This window comes from Saccostrea cucullata, unplaced genomic scaffold, assembly GCF_032062105.1.
Source record: "Saccostrea cucullata isolate Sc308-1 unplaced genomic scaffold, CSIRO_AGI_Scuc_v1 ctg9331, whole genome shotgun sequence".
Lineage (NCBI taxonomy): Eukaryota > Metazoa > Mollusca > Bivalvia > Ostreida > Ostreidae > Saccostrea > Saccostrea cuccullata.
Window position 1 is genome coordinate 7,439 of NW_026925039.1, and position 18,160 is coordinate 25,598.

General features: G+C 31.6%; 1 protein-coding gene across 4 annotated transcripts; it reads right to left on the reverse strand.

Moving 5' to 3' along the window:
• Nucleotides 1–6,881: 6,881 nt before the first annotated feature.
• LOC134267878 (uncharacterized) lies at nucleotides 6,882–9,711 on the reverse strand. 4 transcript variants are annotated; one of them, XM_062750086.1, is made up of 3 exons: nucleotides 9,613–9,711; nucleotides 8,356–8,442; nucleotides 6,882–8,219 (listed from the first exon to the last, which is right to left on the reverse strand). In XM_062750086.1, exon 3 carries the CDS (start codon nucleotides 8,206–8,208, stop codon nucleotides 7,147–7,149), a length of 1,062 nt encoding a protein of 353 aa, XP_062606070.1. In that variant the 5' UTR covers nucleotides 8,209–8,219; nucleotides 8,356–8,442; nucleotides 9,613–9,711; the 3' UTR covers nucleotides 6,882–7,146. The 4 variants fall into 4 exon arrangements, with proteins under 4 accessions (XP_062606070.1, XP_062606072.1, XP_062606071.1 ...); XM_062750088.1 differs by having other exon boundaries at nucleotides 8,344–8,442; XM_062750087.1 differs by having other exon boundaries at nucleotides 8,356–8,432; nucleotides 9,613–9,680.
• Nucleotides 9,712–18,160: the final 8,449 nt, after the last annotated feature.

The following is an 18,160-nucleotide window of genomic DNA, read 5'->3' on the forward strand; positions in this document are numbered from 1 at the left end:
GCATATTTAAGCTTTGGTTTATGTACGCATATTAACAAAGCTGTGTTTATACTCATAAAAATCATAATGTGAAAATAAAATAATGTGATCATGAAATTAAAAAGCGGTAAATTTAAGGAGACGACCATTTGATTCTGAGTGTGCGTGTGTGTTTAAGGGGGGGGGGGGCGAGTATTTTCATGCCGGTTAAAGACAGATTATTTTTTTTAAATAAGCTCAAGGACAGTTTATTTACTTTCTTCTTTACTGAAAAAATCTAATAAGCAAAAAAAAAAAAAAAAAAAAAAAAGAGGAAACATCAAAGTCGACAAACTAATTTGCTTATGTGTTTGTTGGTGATGGGGTTGGGGTGGGGAGTTCAGGGACAGATTATTTATTTCCTGTCCAGTCGATAACAATTTTTTTTATTTTCAAAATTTTGGAGGACAGATATTTTTCTCAAAAACTGCCAGCCTCCGTTCCACCTCAGAATGAATTGGTCATCCCCCCTTTTTTATCAACCAAGTTGAAAGCAAATCACATTTATTATACATGCATTTATACATCTACGAGACATAGATACCGACAATGATACGTTATGAGAAAAAAACGAAACCTCACAAATCTCTACAACTTGCCACGAATGATCAATCACCAATTTATTCAATTAATTTGAATAAATACAATATCCGCGGGGTTGAGTTGCGCCCGAATCTCACGCACACGTGTGAAAGTAGGCTATCAGTAAAAATGTATGAGTGTATGTATATCTAAATGTTATATGTACTCTTTTTGCATATGAGTATAAGCACAAATTTCTATGTCATTTAGTAATTTTTTTTCATGCAGTAAAGATATATTTTGAACAACTTAATAGTATGTATCATAGGCATCGGAGGCAAATTGAAAGGGAGGGGGCTCACTGAAATTGAGGAGATGCTAACAAACAAAAAAGATGAGCCCCAAATCACAATGCTTATATTTTGTCTATCTCTGCTAAAAAAGCCCCCCCCCCTCCCCCGTTATACACACATATACTCTGTTTATATTTTCTGTAGGTGGGGAATATTCTTCGATAATAATAAAGCCATGCAATATCTAAGATTTTTCAGCAGACTTAACATATTGTATTTATGGTGTGCAAAGCTAAACATCGCGTTCGGAAAAACACATCGTCGCACTAACACACAACACGCCGTCACGCTGTTAACTAACCCGAGTCTAAAGTTTTTTGCACACCACCGGGAATGGACTGACAATATTTCTTCTCTGAATTTTCTGGATTATATTTTTAATAATTTTCAGTAATACACAACAAAATTGCCAATTTTCCGTAATTTTTGAAAGTACAAGAACGTGCATGTCAATCAAACACGTTCGAATTCGAAGTTTCAAATACTTCGGTATGATGTTAGATTTGTATTAGTTTTCCTGTGAAATATTGCAATATATAAGTCGTGACATTAAACAGAACTTATGAGAAAATATTTACTTCATTTCTAAGAACCTTCAATATATAGGTGCATTATAATAATATGGTCATCTCTAACGCCTTTTTCGTGACGTTATATTACAAAAAAATGACGTTTCTGGTGCTTTTTCCAAGCGAAACACTGCCATATTGCAAGATCTCTTTTTGAAAAAGTACACTGTATAACAGATATCGAAAAAAGAAATACAGATTTGAAAAGATTAAAGTCTACACTATCTATAATACAAATCACATTAATTTTGGGAATGACGCGGGTATGTTAAGGAAGCATATAAGTCATTTTTCCAGAAATTTAAACCTTTAAAGAAAATTAGGTTTGAAAATTTACCAAAACCGCTGATAAACGTAAACTATTTTTATCTAATCCATAAATATAAAAGAGTGTCTAGAGTAATGACGTAGACCACCACCACGGCATCACGTGACTTCTATTAATAGCAAAATTTTCCTTAATAAAAAAGCTAATAGAACAACAATACCCCGGAGTTTGATAATTTCTTTGAGTAAATAATGTTGAAAAACATCTATTTTGCCTAAAAAGTGCTGCTAACGTCCAACTGTCCCGTCAGTAGAATAATTATTCCATACATTCTCACGAAACCTTATCCGATGTTTTGAATTTTTAACATATGCACCCAGATTTTTCATAAAACCATGCTTAACTCGGGATTCTAGCAGCACTTTCCAACTATTTTAGGAGAGAAAATTTTCATACATACAAATTTTATGTTTTGAAATATTCAGCTTATTGTTGCTCTGTTGCATTATTTTTGTCACAAATGACAGAGGAAAGGCCGAGCGGAATACGTATATGGCTGACTGTCTTCGAAAGGGAATAAAATCGATGAAAATAAATTAGCATACCTGTTTTATTAACTGAACTCCATATGAATATCATACAATATTGCTGTTAAACTCCATTTTACGTATCATTGTACATGCCGTATTAGCCAAATTCTCTTTAAACTGCATGATCAATTCCCAAGTTACTTGATGTACACATATGACGTCATGGGTGGTAGATCTTAATCACAATGACAGAATACAGCATTACAAAATAAGAGCATTTCATTTTATTTATGTTTACACGTTTCTATTCATTTTTCTATAGTTAAATTACAGCTCTAAATACTAATATTACGAAAACTTGTGTTTTAAAATTGACGTCATCTCGCCTACTATGACGTCATAATGTAGCACTGATTTAGTCAAGGTAGAATATTTTGTATGCTTCCTTATTCCCCCTGCGGATGCCATATTTGATGGTTCGTGGATTAAACTCTTTTACATAATATTGAAGTGATGTAAATCATATCTGACTAATGAAAAACCCTAAGAAACAGATAGATAACTCATTTAAACACAACTGAACAACATCAATTTGGACATTTTTCTATTCTTTTTACAACCCTATTCTACGGTAATGTACATGCACCATTTTCTTACATCAATTTACCTTTTTTACAATTAAAGTGTATCTTGTGAAGATATGTATACTTCCCTTTCATTGGTAATTTGCAAAAATATTTTAATAAAAACATTCTTTTTGTACCAACAATTATATCATTGTTGTTTCTGCGATCCAAAAAATCATTGGAATCCACAAGAGTAATACCGTTGAATCATCATTGTTCGTGGGTGACCAATGTTACATAATGTAATTGATATAACAATAAAAATATTAGCCTGATGACCTGCCTTGAATTATTGATATGATTTAGAACAATGACACAAACATACATAAATTCAGAAAATTCCAACTGGTAGTTTTTTGTTGAGATTCTATCAATCTCTACCCTTAATTCAGTAAATACATAAATTTTCAATATAAATGTTATTTGTAAAAATAAAAATTTGTGTAAATAGTATATCTGTCATTTTATTTGAATTGTATATGTTTGCCTACTGGTATGCAAGTTCTTAAAAGAAAATGAATTGAAACTAAAAACATCACATACTATTTAGGATGTTGGTGTGAGCTGCCTGAAGACGACCCCCAAATTCAAAATCAAATTTAATAATATGCTTGAATTTCTTTTAGATTAAATATATACTTGATTATTTCTGTTTTACTGATAACCTCCCATGTTAAGAAAGCTGACACCTTACATGTACCTGATTGAGTTAACATGTACTGACAACGGACTTTTTGATTATTAATAGCGATTTCTTATAGTACTTTATCAATAAAAGGCTGTCGGTTGCCTAATACATTTAAAATAACAATTTTTCTTTATATTTTGAAATAAAAGGTCCATTTTAATGAATTAAACATAAGAAATAAATAATATTCCAGATGACGATCATGACTTCACACGTGTGCATTTGACTGTCTTGTAAAACATCCCAAAATGTATTGTGGAATATATTCAAGGCCACAAGTCCTTAAAACAATACAGAATAAAAGCAGACATGGACCTCATAGACATCAGAGGTGGGATCAGATGCCATGGAGGAGTGAGTATCCCCTGCCGACCGGTCACACCCGCCATGTGCTCCTCGTCATGGTCTGGAAAAACGGGAAAAATCCGTTTTCAACTCAGTGAATAAATAATGGACTAGTGATTAGTTTAAAAAAATGTCAGTAAGCATTTGACTCAATAATAAATTGTATATGCTGACAATGTCATTGTATCGACCATACAATTTACGAAATGATGAAATTAAACGAGGCTGCTGATATTTGTTTCATCAACTTGGTTGTCCTTGTTTTCTAAATTGTTCATACGTAGAGCATACATGTACTTTTGCGTATCGAATCTACTGGGATGAAGGTATATTGCTCCATACGTAAGGAAAGTTGAAGATAGAAAAGTTCAAGTAATTACGTTTATCATCAATCTTCGAAAACTGAATATTGTATCAGTTGCCCAAATTTAAATCTATTCTTAGAATTGGCACTATGTATAAATTTTTGTTTGTTTTTAAAGACAATTTAACGGGCGGATATTATAATAACCTTACCTGAATGTTCATGACAACGAACCAGTCTCAGCGCTTTATTTTGAAGGTTTCAGACATCGCACTGTCTTAGAACTTAATGAGTTCCTTGTCGTGTATTTTTTTTATGTTGCATTACTTATCAAACCCTTGGTAGGTCATTCATTTCCTATGGACATATTTCTCAGGCCACACCAATTTAATTTCTTGTTCGTCGGACATTTGATGAAAAAAGTACGAGCGGGCAAGCGGTTAAATAATAATATTATTAATTTTTGTAGGCGAAATTTTTAGGCGGATCGTGAAAAAAAATGAGCGGACTATTAATTTTTTTCTGATTTTTAGAGTAAGCAGATTAAAAATACGATAAACAAAGCGGAAATGAAACAGAAAATAGCACAGAATCCCCATGGTGCGGGAAATTTAAAATAATATTATTTTCACTGTTTTGTTTAAGTACGATCGCGCGGGTCCGACGAACAAATTTTTTTATTGGTGTGGCCTAATTTTTTAATACATATTTCTGGTTGATCCGAGTTTCTTTACAAATACTAAGAAACCTGACCTAATATCAGAAACATAACAGATTACACTCTTCCGTACCCTTACTACTACCGTGAAACTCCAGGGGACTTTAGGTTTCTTCCACCTTTGTCTCTTTGTCTGTCAGTTCCTCCCCTTGGTTTCTCCTCCATACATATGTTCTACACGCTTCTGTTACAGATCAACTTTGAATTTCTATCCGCTTCAATGATTTTTGACGGATTTTTTATGTTTTTCGGGATCTTCTCATTTTCTTCCTCAAGACTTGCGAATATTGAGCTGATTTATATTATGTGACTTCACCTAAATGATAGATCAAGTTTAAATTTAATTCCTTTTCAGTGAATTTTGACGGAGTAATGACATTTTTAATTTTCAATGCGACCAGATTACACTTGTCGGTAGGGATTAGAATTACCAGTAAGGCAATATTTAAGAATGTGTGTTTCATTGTTTCAACACGCGTAGGCTCAATATCTTTCATTTTATTCTGGGACCTTACCAACAAACACGAACTCTTTTTGTAGGCGCAAAGCAGTTTTTATTCCCAGGTCTATTATCTTATTGAATACAAGCTTTTTTTCTTTGTTCCATGGAGTTTTCTTCGTGGACCCATTACAAGTGCAACTTTGTCAAAGTTATTGTCAGAAATACGAAGATCATAAGAAAGTTAAGCGCGGTAGAGAAATCTTTTAACAACGACAAAATGAATTTTGACGTCAAGCGCGGAGCAGCCAGTATACCTAAAATTTTGTGTAGCGCAATGTAGAACTCTTTTCCAGACTGAACGACCTGCTAAAACAATAACAACGAGAAAAAATAATGTCTTATGGTCATATTGGTAATTGGTATACGTTTTATTTTCAATGAATTTAACCAGAGTAAAATGAAAAGCTCTGGACGACTACCAGTTATTACGTACGGCATTAATATCGTTACCGTATTAATATTGTTGATCCGCGTTGCATAAATCAGCACTGCATGGTTCTGAGTCATCCTTTGCCAAAAATGAAAATTTTACACTGGAGTAGCAACAGCATACATTTTTAATGTCATACTTCATATAAACTCCTATTTAAAAGTTTATAATGGTACTATTGGCACAACTCTTTTGAGTAAATCAAATCATAATGCATGCGTTTCATTTATTATGAACAATTATAATTTCTAACAATGCATACAGTTGTGTGTATATTGCGAAAAAATAGCATGGATTAAGACCCCTTTCTATTTTGACTTTGAAAACTAATGTACTCATTCCCCGTTGTTTCAACATTAATTTTTCTAACTTTCTTAAAATTGAAAATATGTTGCATCTTCCACATTGTTTCAACGTTGAAATCATCAAACATTCAACTTTGCATTTTTAAACCTTGTTTCAACTCTACATTATCAGAAAATACTCAACGTTGAAAATATGTTGAGGAAACGTTGTTTCAACGTTGAAAAAAGGTTGAAGATTCAACGTTGAAACCTCAACGTTGAAACAACGTTGAAATATAGTTACTCAACATTGCAAACTATATTCCACCTCCTTTCAAGGTTGAAACAACGTTGCGTGCCTGCTGGAATGCTTCGAACAATTTTGTAAAAAATGCATGTTTTCTAAAATAATAAAAAAAAAACGAGTGACGTTTTGACGTTATCCGTGTTGTGCCCATTGTTATTCTGAATGATTTTTTAATCAGATATAAAAAAATGTTTTATAGAGATATTTCATTGGAATTTCTGTGAATTATTAAACAAATATTGATTATGTTGTATACCAATTTTTATCTGTCTAATACATGTATTAGTGGAACAAAAAATATGGAAAATGTTCGTGTTTTTCTGGGACAGCCCTCCTACAAGAGGATTGGTTTTACAATTAAATGTAAAAATTTCTTTCTTTTCAGTATATTCAAAATTAAAAAAAGCATTATTTATTGAGCCAACTCTTGACATGCACAAATAAATTTGACTTATTTGCAGTTAAGCAATAAAAAGGGCCATAATGATATTTTTAGAAGTACTTTAAATGGTATGCATACATGTAAAGTGTCTATAACAAGGGTATAAATTAGACTTTTGAATTCCTTGCTAAATTGTAATACAGATCAGTACATGATAAATTTCAAATGCAAAGTGTAGCAATCCAAATAAAGTAAGTCCTTCAACAGTTCACTTCTTTTATGATTGGTGATTATGTTTTGTTATGAAACGATCTGTGAAGCAAAAAAGAGTATATAAGGATTACTAGAGAAATTCAAAAATGCGAAGAGTAATGCTACATAGTATGTGTATAGTAAAAAGGTCTCTGAAATATTATTTAGCTTATAAGCAAAAAAAGCAGAGCTATTTATTAAAACTGATATTTGAAAGCAAATATAAACTGACAATATAATGGAAATAGTGACATTCATTTTTCTATGAATGTTGTTTCTAACAAAAGAGTTTTTTATTGCTTTCTCTTTTTTGATGTGTATAATAATGATTGTACAGACAGAAAGCAACCCCAAAAGAGTATAAATGATACCGGAGATAAGACGAATGATTTTATACAGATGAAGTGAATCTTTAATAATCGTTGTTATAATTATTAATCTGAAAGCTGAAAACAGTGAAAGAAAAATACAAATCATCACAGAGCATGCCAGAACAATTGACGGGGTAAGTCGTATCTTGCTCTGTAAGGGATGAACGGTTAATAAATATCTGATCATATAGAGGAAAACAATTTGTGAACTTGAACAGCTTAGAACTACTTCACGTAGAAAATAAGTCATCATACTCCCAAAAGCTCTATTGAAAACAAGATGTTGAATTTCAAGATAAGTAAACAAAGTCGAAAATTTATCTAACATCGCCGAGATGATATTAAGCATATCGAAAAATGCAAGGCATCCGATGGCAACAAATGTTGGAGTATGAAATTTTTTATAGCAAAAAACTGTGCAGATGGTCACAACATTTCCCACGAAACCCAGTATTAAGATTATCAATGCCAACACAGTGGTTGATTTCTCAAATTCTTCCGATGTCGAACCAATAGCCCTTGCGCTGAATAAATAGAACGACACGGAAAATTCTTTTAAAAAATCATGATAGTATGAAGAACCATGTTCTGTTTCTTTCCAGCTTCTCTGAAGGGTTCCGTCAAATAGAGACCAATATATATTTTTGTAATTCAATTCTGCCTCTTCATCAATATGAGATGCATTCAATTTAGAAGGTTCAGATGTGGTAATCGAAATATCTGTTTTATAAAATCCCATTTCTCAGCAAACTGTAAAAAAGTATTTTTTTAGTTAACAGAAATGACACATTATTGTTTATACTTAAAAATGATAAAAGTGAACACCAACCACTCATTTTAAATGAAAAGAAAATACGTTGAAAAATGATTTTACAATTAAACATACCTCTCTTTGTATTCAATGGGTAACAGTGGTAAGACGTGTCTCGAGTTAAACACTGGCTTGTAGATGTTTGGTGTCAGCTAATTTTAGCTATAAAAAAAGCAGATTATCAGACGAATATCAGGTCTTCTTTACTGAGAGATCAGTTCAGTTCAGAGAAAGGCAATGTGTAATACTGGGTATTGCCTGCTTCTGGTTACTTAACGCGGTTTACACAGTGTATGTTTATAAGTCACTAGGATGTTTTTTTTAAATATTGGTCTTATCCTGTTATCATTGAGAGTAAATATCCCTTTACATTGTTGAGAAAAGAAATAATAGATTACCATTTTAGTACCCACATGCTCCTTTTTAGATTTTTTTCTTGTAAAATGACTCTGTGTTAAGAATTTATACAATGTCATATCGATTACGCCGGTATTGCTTGGTATTCAGGGCTATCCAAAACTTAAAAGAAAAAGTTACAAATCTGCAAAAACTAGATGGTTCGATTCAATTTGAATTTAGGTCCACGGGCATCTGTGAATTACGCAATACTTAATCAACTAAATTTATTAAAATATTCAAGATGGGGTCTTTTTCAAGGAAAAATCTTTTTTATCTTCCTGAACATTTTTTTTTTTAATTTGGTGGAATTTTAGCAATTATCATACCAGATAAGCCTCAAATGCAGATATTGATGCACCATTAATTAAGCAAAAAAAAACAATCCAAATCGTTTTATTGTAATGGAATAAAAGACTGGAACATGTTACCAACAAAACTTAACCCTGTTTTATATACTGGAAATAAGTTTGCTTTTAAAAGAAATATAAAGATTTTTTTGTTAGAAAGGGATGTTGCCTAGTGTAAAAGTCAAGTCGTGATTTATTTTTTTTCTTCTTATTATTAGCGGTTACGATTTCGATCATATGAAGATTTGGAATATATACATACTACAATTTAATTTTTTTTTTTTCAGGATCAATGTGTTGTCAACTAAATCCGTTCCCTTCATTTAACATGCGAAATACATGTATGAGATAAGGAACATATTAAAAATTAGCCATTGGTTTTCATTGGTTATCCTTGGTATACAAACGTAATGTGAATTATATTCATGATCGATTCCAATGTTTTATATCAATCCTTCTGTTCAGTGCCAAGCTTTTATTTATATCTGAAAATTATATTATCAAATATGCATTGTAACAATGTATATGTTGTATACCAAATGACAATATATCTATCCGTGTTGCTTTGTGAGAAAATAAACAATACCTTCCTAATCTCTGCGTTTTCATCAATCATAGTTACTTCGAAATAGTAGACAGTGATACTGTTGAACACTTTGCTGAAGTATGGAGTTTAATCCTCAAAGCACGACTTTTTTTTCAAATGAAATACTTCAAGAAGTTCAAAGTACAAATAAAAGACCTTTTCTTCCTCGTACATAAATTGATAATTTGGTCAGAAAATTAGTATATTGGACGCGTTAATTTTCACCGGCCACGTGAAATTTCAATCACAACAAACATGGAAAGAAAAGATAACCCCACTGAATGTAGAGAAAATACATTTTAGAAAAAAAAATTCTAACATAACATACCTCTCTTTATATTCTATGGGTAACATCGATTAGCTTGTCTCTGCTTAAAAACTGGCTTGTAGATATTGGGTGTCAGCTCATTTTAGCTTTAAAATAACTTATTATCAGAAGTATATCCGTCAGGTCTTCTTTACTGAGAGATCAGTTCAGAGAAAGGAAATGTGCAATCTTTCCTGCTTCTGGTTATGGTAAAGTTTGATCATTTCAAGTTTCCATATTTTATTTGTATTTAAAACACAAATCTCGGCATATTAATTTAACACTATAAATGATTCATACTTGGAGTACTTTGATCGTATGTACTGTACATTTATTAAGTGATGTTCTAAAACTGGATTCACAACTTTTCAGGACACGCAATGCAAAGTAAAAGTAGAACGAGTATGTGTAATACATGCATATCCTTTCGTATTTGACGATGTCCTTGTTGAAATAATTGCATAAATGTTGTAAAAATATTATGTTCAAGTAGATGTTTTGATTAAATTATGTTTTTATGCGCCTGGATCGATAGACCTAGGGTGTATGTTGTTTTTGTCCTGTCTGTTTGTTTGTTTATCTGTTTGTCTGTTTGTGTTTGTCTATTTGTCTGTCTGTCTGTTGTCAACTTTAATCTTTGCCATAACTTTTGAACCATGAGAGGTAGAGGCACTTTATTTGGTATACATACTCCACTAATAAAGTTCTTTGAAATGACACCAAGGTCAATTGTGACCTTGACTGTGACAAATATGCTTTAAAAAGCTTTTTCTAACTTTCATCATTACTTTTGAACCATAGGAGACATAGACTTAATTTTTTATTTGCGGGTTGTAAGCTGCAGGCAGTCTAATTTTCTATTTCATGCCTGAGCAATGCATTATGGGTGAATTTTTGTTTACTTCTTGATCCGTGCATCTAATATTTATGCGCGGACAGATTTTCCCATTAATTAGAAAAATGAGCTTTAAGGTAATTAATCATGTTGTATGATGTATTAATGAACTAAAGTCATAATTTATTCATATTTTAAACTAATTACGTAATTTTTAACGCCGCTAGGCTGAGGACTCGATCACTTAGGTACCTCAGCTTATGCAGATCTTCGAGAAATCGATTATGACGTCACGGTAAAACTGTGCATATGAATATCGGCAAATAAATACTATTTTCTTTTTCATTCGCTATTACATGCAGTCATTTATCATAAATACTGTAAAAATAAATCAATGTATAACTTATTTTGTCGTTTTAACACCTTAATCTCCATGTACTGAAAGTGATGACGTCATCGACTAGTTTGACACGCAGTTTCTTTGTGCTTGAGACGTAGTTGAAGATGTCAATGATGCTTGTAAATATGAAAATTAAAACAAAATAGGCGTGATCTGACAAAAATTTAGTCATATTTTTGAATACATGAATCAGTATTTTCCATTCTTATTAAATTAGAAGCGATAAGGTCTCATATGAAGCCGTAATATGATGTACATTTATACATACATATACTACAATCACAGGCACAACCCCTCTAAAATCACAAAAGTTCAACAATATTCTCTTAACTATAAATTATGATTTTTTTTAAAATACATTTGTAGCTATTGTCCCTACAATTTTGAAAAATTTTGAGAGCAATTTGTGCGCTGTTGTTTTTGCAAAAAATTTACATTATTTCAATGCGTATAATCTTAATGTATGAAGTTTATCAAAAGACGACTTAATTTTATATTATTCTCGAGCATGAGAAAGTTGTTCCCAGCACTTTTCGGGTTAAAGAACTTGTCCTAAACAAAACACAATTTCATAGTATGCAATTACATGTATTCGTATATCGTTGAACTTTTACGATCTTTATAGTCCTACACTTTTCTCCTAATGTTAAACGTTTCATGTGACAAACAGCTCATGTAAGTGAAGTTGCTTGACCGAATTTGGCAGACACCTCATATATACATGTATATGCAATATCCTAATTTTTTCTTAATGTACGAAAATTGTCAAAAGACGGCTAAATTTTATATTATTCCCCTGCATGAAAAAGTTGCTCCCAGTACTTTTCGGGTTAAAGAATTTGTCCTAAATGAAACACACTTTCATAGTATGCAATTACATGTATTCGTATATCGTTGAACTTTTACGATCTTTCTAGTCCTATACTTTTTTCTTTATGTTAAATGTTTCATGTGACAAACAACTGATGTAAGTGAAGTTGCTTGACCGAATTTGGCAGAGACCCCATATATACATGTATATGCAATAGTAGAATTCCCGTTAAATAAAACCCCATGCTTATAAAAATAATCAATGAATTTGATAAATTTATAAATTGGTCAGAAAATTAGTATATTAGACGCGTTTATTTCCACCGGCCACGTGAAATTTCAATCAAAACAAACATGGAAAGAAAAGATAACCCCCACTGAATGTAAAGAAAATACATTTTAGAAAAAAAATATTCTACAACTAAACATACCTCTCTTTATATTCTACGGGTAACATCGATTAGCTTGTCTCTACTTAAAAACTGGCTTGTAGATGTTGGGTGTCAGCTCATTTTAGCTTTAAAATAACTTATTATCAGAAGTATATCCGTCAGGTCTTCTTTACTGAGAGATCAGTTCAGAGAAAGGAAATGTGCAATCTTTCCTGCTTCTGGTTATGGTAAAGTTTGATCATTTCAAGTTTCCATATTTTATTTGTATTTAAAACACAAATCTCGGCATATTAATTTAACACTATAAATGATTCATACTTGGAGTACTTTGATCGTATGTACTGTACATTTATTAACTGATGTTCTTAAAGTGGATTCACAACTATTCATGTCATCGCATGCAAAGTGAAATTAGATCGAGTACATGTAATACATGCATATCCTTTCGTATTTGACGATGTCCTTGTTGAATTAATTGCATAAATGTTGTAAAAAGATTATGTTCAACTAGAAAACTTTTGAACCATGTAAGGTAGAGACACTATATTTGATATGCATATTTTACTAATAAAAATCTTTCAAATGACAAGTTCAATGACCATGTGACCTTGACTGTGACCTATATACTTAAAAAATTTTTTCGAACTTTCACCATGTCTTTTGAACAATAGAAGATAGAGACTTCATATTTTATATACATTCTCCACTAATTAAGTTTTTTCAAACGACACCAAGGTCAATAACCTTATGACCTTGACTAAGACTTAAATGCTAAAAATAGCTTTTTCTAATCCTTTTTGCCGCCGGGCACATAGTGTTTTACAAACACATCTTGTTTCACTGCTTTTTAACTGTATTGTGCAAACACATGTTATAAGCTGCAGGCAGTCTATTTTTCTATTTTATGGCAGCGCAATGCATAATCGAAATCGATTATGACGTCACGGTAAAATTATGCCAATGAATATCGGCGAATAAATACTATTTTCTTTTTCATACACTATCCCATGCCGTCATTTTCCATACATATTGTTAATATAAATCAATGTATAACTTATCTTGTCGTTAAAACACCTTGATCTCGCTGTACTGACTGCGATGACGTCATAGACTAGTTTGAAACGCAGTTTTTTCTGTACTTGAGACGTAGTTAAAGCTATCAGTGAAGCTTGTGGTTGTGAAAGTTAAAACGAAATAGGCGTGATCTGACAAAAATGTGTCATATTTCTGAATGCATTAATCAATATTTTCCAGTCTTATTACATTAGAAGCGACTAGGTCTCATTGAAAGCCGCAATAATGTACATTTATTACATAAATGTACTAAAATCACAGGCACAACCCCTCGAAAACCTCAAAAGTTCAGCGATATCCGCTTAACTATAATTTTTCTATACACTTGTAGCTAATGTCCATACAATTTTGAAAACTTTGGAGAGCAAGTTGTTGCTTTTTTCCAAAATTTTACATTATTTCAATGCGTATTATCTTAATGTACGAAGTTTATCAAAAGACCGCTAAATATTTTATTATTCCCGGAAGTTGCTCCTAGCACTTTTCGGGTTAAATAATTTGTCCTATAAAAGAAACACAATTTCATAGTAAACAATAAATCGTATATCGTTTCAAAACACTTTATTAATAATTTTACGATCTTTATAGCCGTACATTTTTTCTAATTTTAAACGTGTCACGTAACAAACAGCTGATATAAGTGAAGTTGCTTGACCGAATTCGACAGAGACCCCATACATGCATATGCAATACTCAGATTTGTTAAGGAACGATATGGAAAATGTTACCTTTGAAGCGTTTTAATGTATTACTTCTTTTTTTAAAAATTGTAACAAAGCAACTGAATACTTGTAGAAAATGTAATATAGCTATCAATAATGGATAGGACTAGGCCGTAGTTTTTACCAGTTATATCGCATGTATCAGATGTTTGTCACATGACTTGTATAAAAATAGAATTGTTAAGCTGAGTATAGGAAATGATGATAGTGCAAGGGCATATGCTTGCTTTTCAAGAACAAAAAATGATACAAATTAAAAGATGTTTATTTCCTCTACCCAAAAAAGTGCTGGGAGCTAGTAAAGAACTGAAAATTTTGCCGAAAATGCTTATAATGAATCAAAAATTTCCACTTTGCTTAAATTCTGTTAGAAATAAAAATAATGTTTTGCAGATCAGGAAAAGCTCCCAGCACAAATATTCACCCTATAAGCAATAAATATTCCAAATTTCAGCTCAAACAAAATAATCTATGCCCTTGCACTTTTGATGTAAATCGCGAATACGCTTATCCTTTTAGCGATATTCTCTACATTCTTTGTCCCTGTGCAGCTCCAATGCTACTAGATAAATTCATATTCTATACAAATTGTATTTAATTATTTATTTTCTTATAGTTTTAATGATTAGGTTTAAAAATTATCGATTATATCATATTTATTCAAGAATTCTTGTAATATATTAAACCAGTGAATCTAGTCCTCTGGATCAACTGTGCTGCGTCATGTCGAGGCTAATGACGTCATTTTTGACTAAAGACTTTCTTCTATTACTCGACTGTATTGCTATCAAGTATCGCAATTTTACAAGATTTTGTAAATACTTTATAAAATAAATAAATTCAAGTAGTCATTTACGCATGATAATTGTTTTTCAATATTTTTCATTTATTTTTGAATTGCAAATTGATGCCCTTCCTATAATGCCTACAATATATTTTTTTTGAATATAGATAACTCCAAACTCTATATATTAACATTTGAAAATATGAAGCAAGTCCAAAATTGCGATTGTCTCAGCCAAGACCGACATTTTTGCGAGTAGGGGTTAAAGAGGCAGCTGAGCGTTTGCTTGAACGAGAATAACATAAGGAGAAATGAAATGTAATAGAATGCTTGGATTAGTAGCAACGTTGCAATTATGTGTCAAACTAAGATTTCAATCTAATGTCTTGTCCCATGTCTTCTATAACTGTTTTGGCTGGTTCTCAAAGTAGGAAGAGAAAAGACTAAATGTGCAAATGAAATACGATACCTACTATCTTTTGTTTTGCACCACGGAAAAACAGATCTGAAATCGTAGTTTAAAGTACGATATAGTTTTTTCAAGAAACAATATCGATGTATATAGTAAGTGGAAAACGTAACCACTGTTTTCCCATGCACACTTGTGTCATATTAAATTAATAACAAAAAAGAATAAGAACACCATTTTTAAAAGATCGTTTTTGGAGTTAATATAAATATCCTTTTCTCAAAGATATGATTCAAGGTCTTGAACATAAATCATATCTGATCCCTTGACGGTTGTAGGGCGATACATGATTTTCGGTGAAACATTGCAACCTTTTAATGAAAATCTTTCTAATCGGTATAGTCCACATTGGGGTTAAAATTTAAAAAGATTAAAAATTCATAGCCGTTTTACTTCCTATAGTGTAATTTGCTTATATACGATATGGAATATTTACAATGTACAAAACGTACTTTTTTAACCTCAAAATTTAGGTTAAAATCAATATATTTTCCGTTTTTGCCCCATTTTACAGAGAATTTGACTGCATACATTGCCATACCGTAAATCTGGAAATTTTTGCTGTAGATAAATTTTTAGCAAATTTGCGGGTTCTTTGCATTCGCAAAAATATTTTTCTTAAAAATAAATTACCAATAAGAAAATGTAAACAAAACAGTGGTCGTTCGCAAAATTTTGAAACGTAAAAATTAATCAACAGCATCTTGACCCGAATTCGCAAAATAAAATCGACGCAAAAATTTCCAGATTTACGGTATTACTAAATTTTAACCTGCTTCGCGATCCGATTTTTGCAGTTTTAAATTCTAGATAGGTTTGAAATTAATCATGATCAATCAAAAAAAAAATAAATCAATAAATACAAATCATATGGATCTATTGTTTAAATATTTCTATCAAATTTTGTTTGCATACGACGTTAAATAAAAAAGATGTGACAGGAGTCAAGGGATGCTATATCCTCCATTGCATCTCATCCCACCTCTGATGTTTTGGATTTTTGATCTTGAATACTGCCGTTATCTGCATATGTTTTTTTCATGACTTTTATGTTTGTTATCAATAAAGAATTACTAGTATTTCATCGAAGCAATGAAAAAAATTAACACCTATATTCTCCATTTGTACATTCTAACACAACCAGCACATCGTGATCTGACTCTTAAGTTGGGTGTCACAGAGCAAAACATAGATTTTGTCATTATGATCATATTGGAGGTGGAGATGGGGGTTATCATTTAGTGAGCTCATAGGTAGAAGTACCTTAAACTTTGACTTTCTATGGGTTGTTTACGGGTTCATGTGCGAAGTATATACATGAATAATAAAAAGTAATGGTCCTCAATTAATTTTATTATTTGCTTCAGTACGAAAAAAATGTTACGAAAATGAAATTAAATGCTCTGATTTTCATATTAAACACTCTACCAAAAATATAAACATGCAGAGAAGAGTGAGGGGATGTAATAAAACAAGATTTAAACTAGAGGTATTGTGAGCATTTAGCTCACTAAGTGACGTTTTATTCATTAATATGTGTCTGATCAAAAAGTAGAAGATGCGCAATGAAACTATGTAACAAAGATTTTGCATATGCAAGTCTCAATTAAATTTCATTCATCGGTGTAAGAGGAGTTGCGGATAGAGAAGGGTAACTCAAAGCGTAACAGACAGACAGACAAACTGATCACTATATCACCTCCCACTTTTCGAACGGGGGTACAAATACATGTACTAGTAATAAATAATATTGCTACATTTTTCTGTCAGTACGATAATTTTCTATCATTGAAAAAACAATGTTCACCTAGCCCTTTGGGCTGGATAAATTTTTACTCCTTCATTTTTTTAATCATCGCTTTGACGTTAAAATAGCAATAATTGTGTAATCTAATGAAATCAAGATATCACCAATTTGCTGTGGTGAGTAAATTGGCTAATTTGTCCTTTTTTGCCCCTAATACATTTTTACTTTAATCCACAAAGGAGTCATTATTCTACGAGGGTCATTCTTCGTCACGTTGGTTATGCAAATTGTTAGAGTGATGACACATTTTCTATGGTCAAAAGGGTAATTTTTTGAAGTCAAATAATGACTGGAGGTCATTTTTCGCCGTAGAATAATGACTGGGAGTCATTTTTGGTCCTAGAAAATTGACCCCCAGTCAGTATTCTATGATGATCATTATTCGTTATACACCGGTGCAAACTTCAAAAAATAGATTAAATTTCAAAATTGATGAAATTATAGCACCAATGTCGAGAGTTCAAATGTCAACTAATTATTAATAAAGTGTTTTGAATTTTAAGAATCCAGTCAAGAAAGTCTTCTTTCCCAATAACTGAAGAAATAACTAAATACTATATACAATAGGACCTTTCCTAAAAAAAAATACATTATTATGAAAGACAGATGATAAAACAGATATTTTGTTTGCAGGAGTGGTAATATTATTTCACAGATTTAGAATAGTGGATAAGGCAAATACATTTTACAAGGAAACGCAAAATGGTGAAAAATCAGGAAAACACATTGGCTGCTTTTTACAATTTGATTTTCCTCATTAAATTCACCTGGCTAGGTATTTTTTATTGTAAAGTTAATATTATACCTTAAGCACTAAGCTAACATATTCTAAAAATCGTTCTCATCTGTAAACCTTTACTGAATGTGATTTTACAATATTTGCTACTTTATTAAAGAATTGACTAATATTTCGAAGTTTATTTCATTTTCAATGTCTAAGGAGAAAAA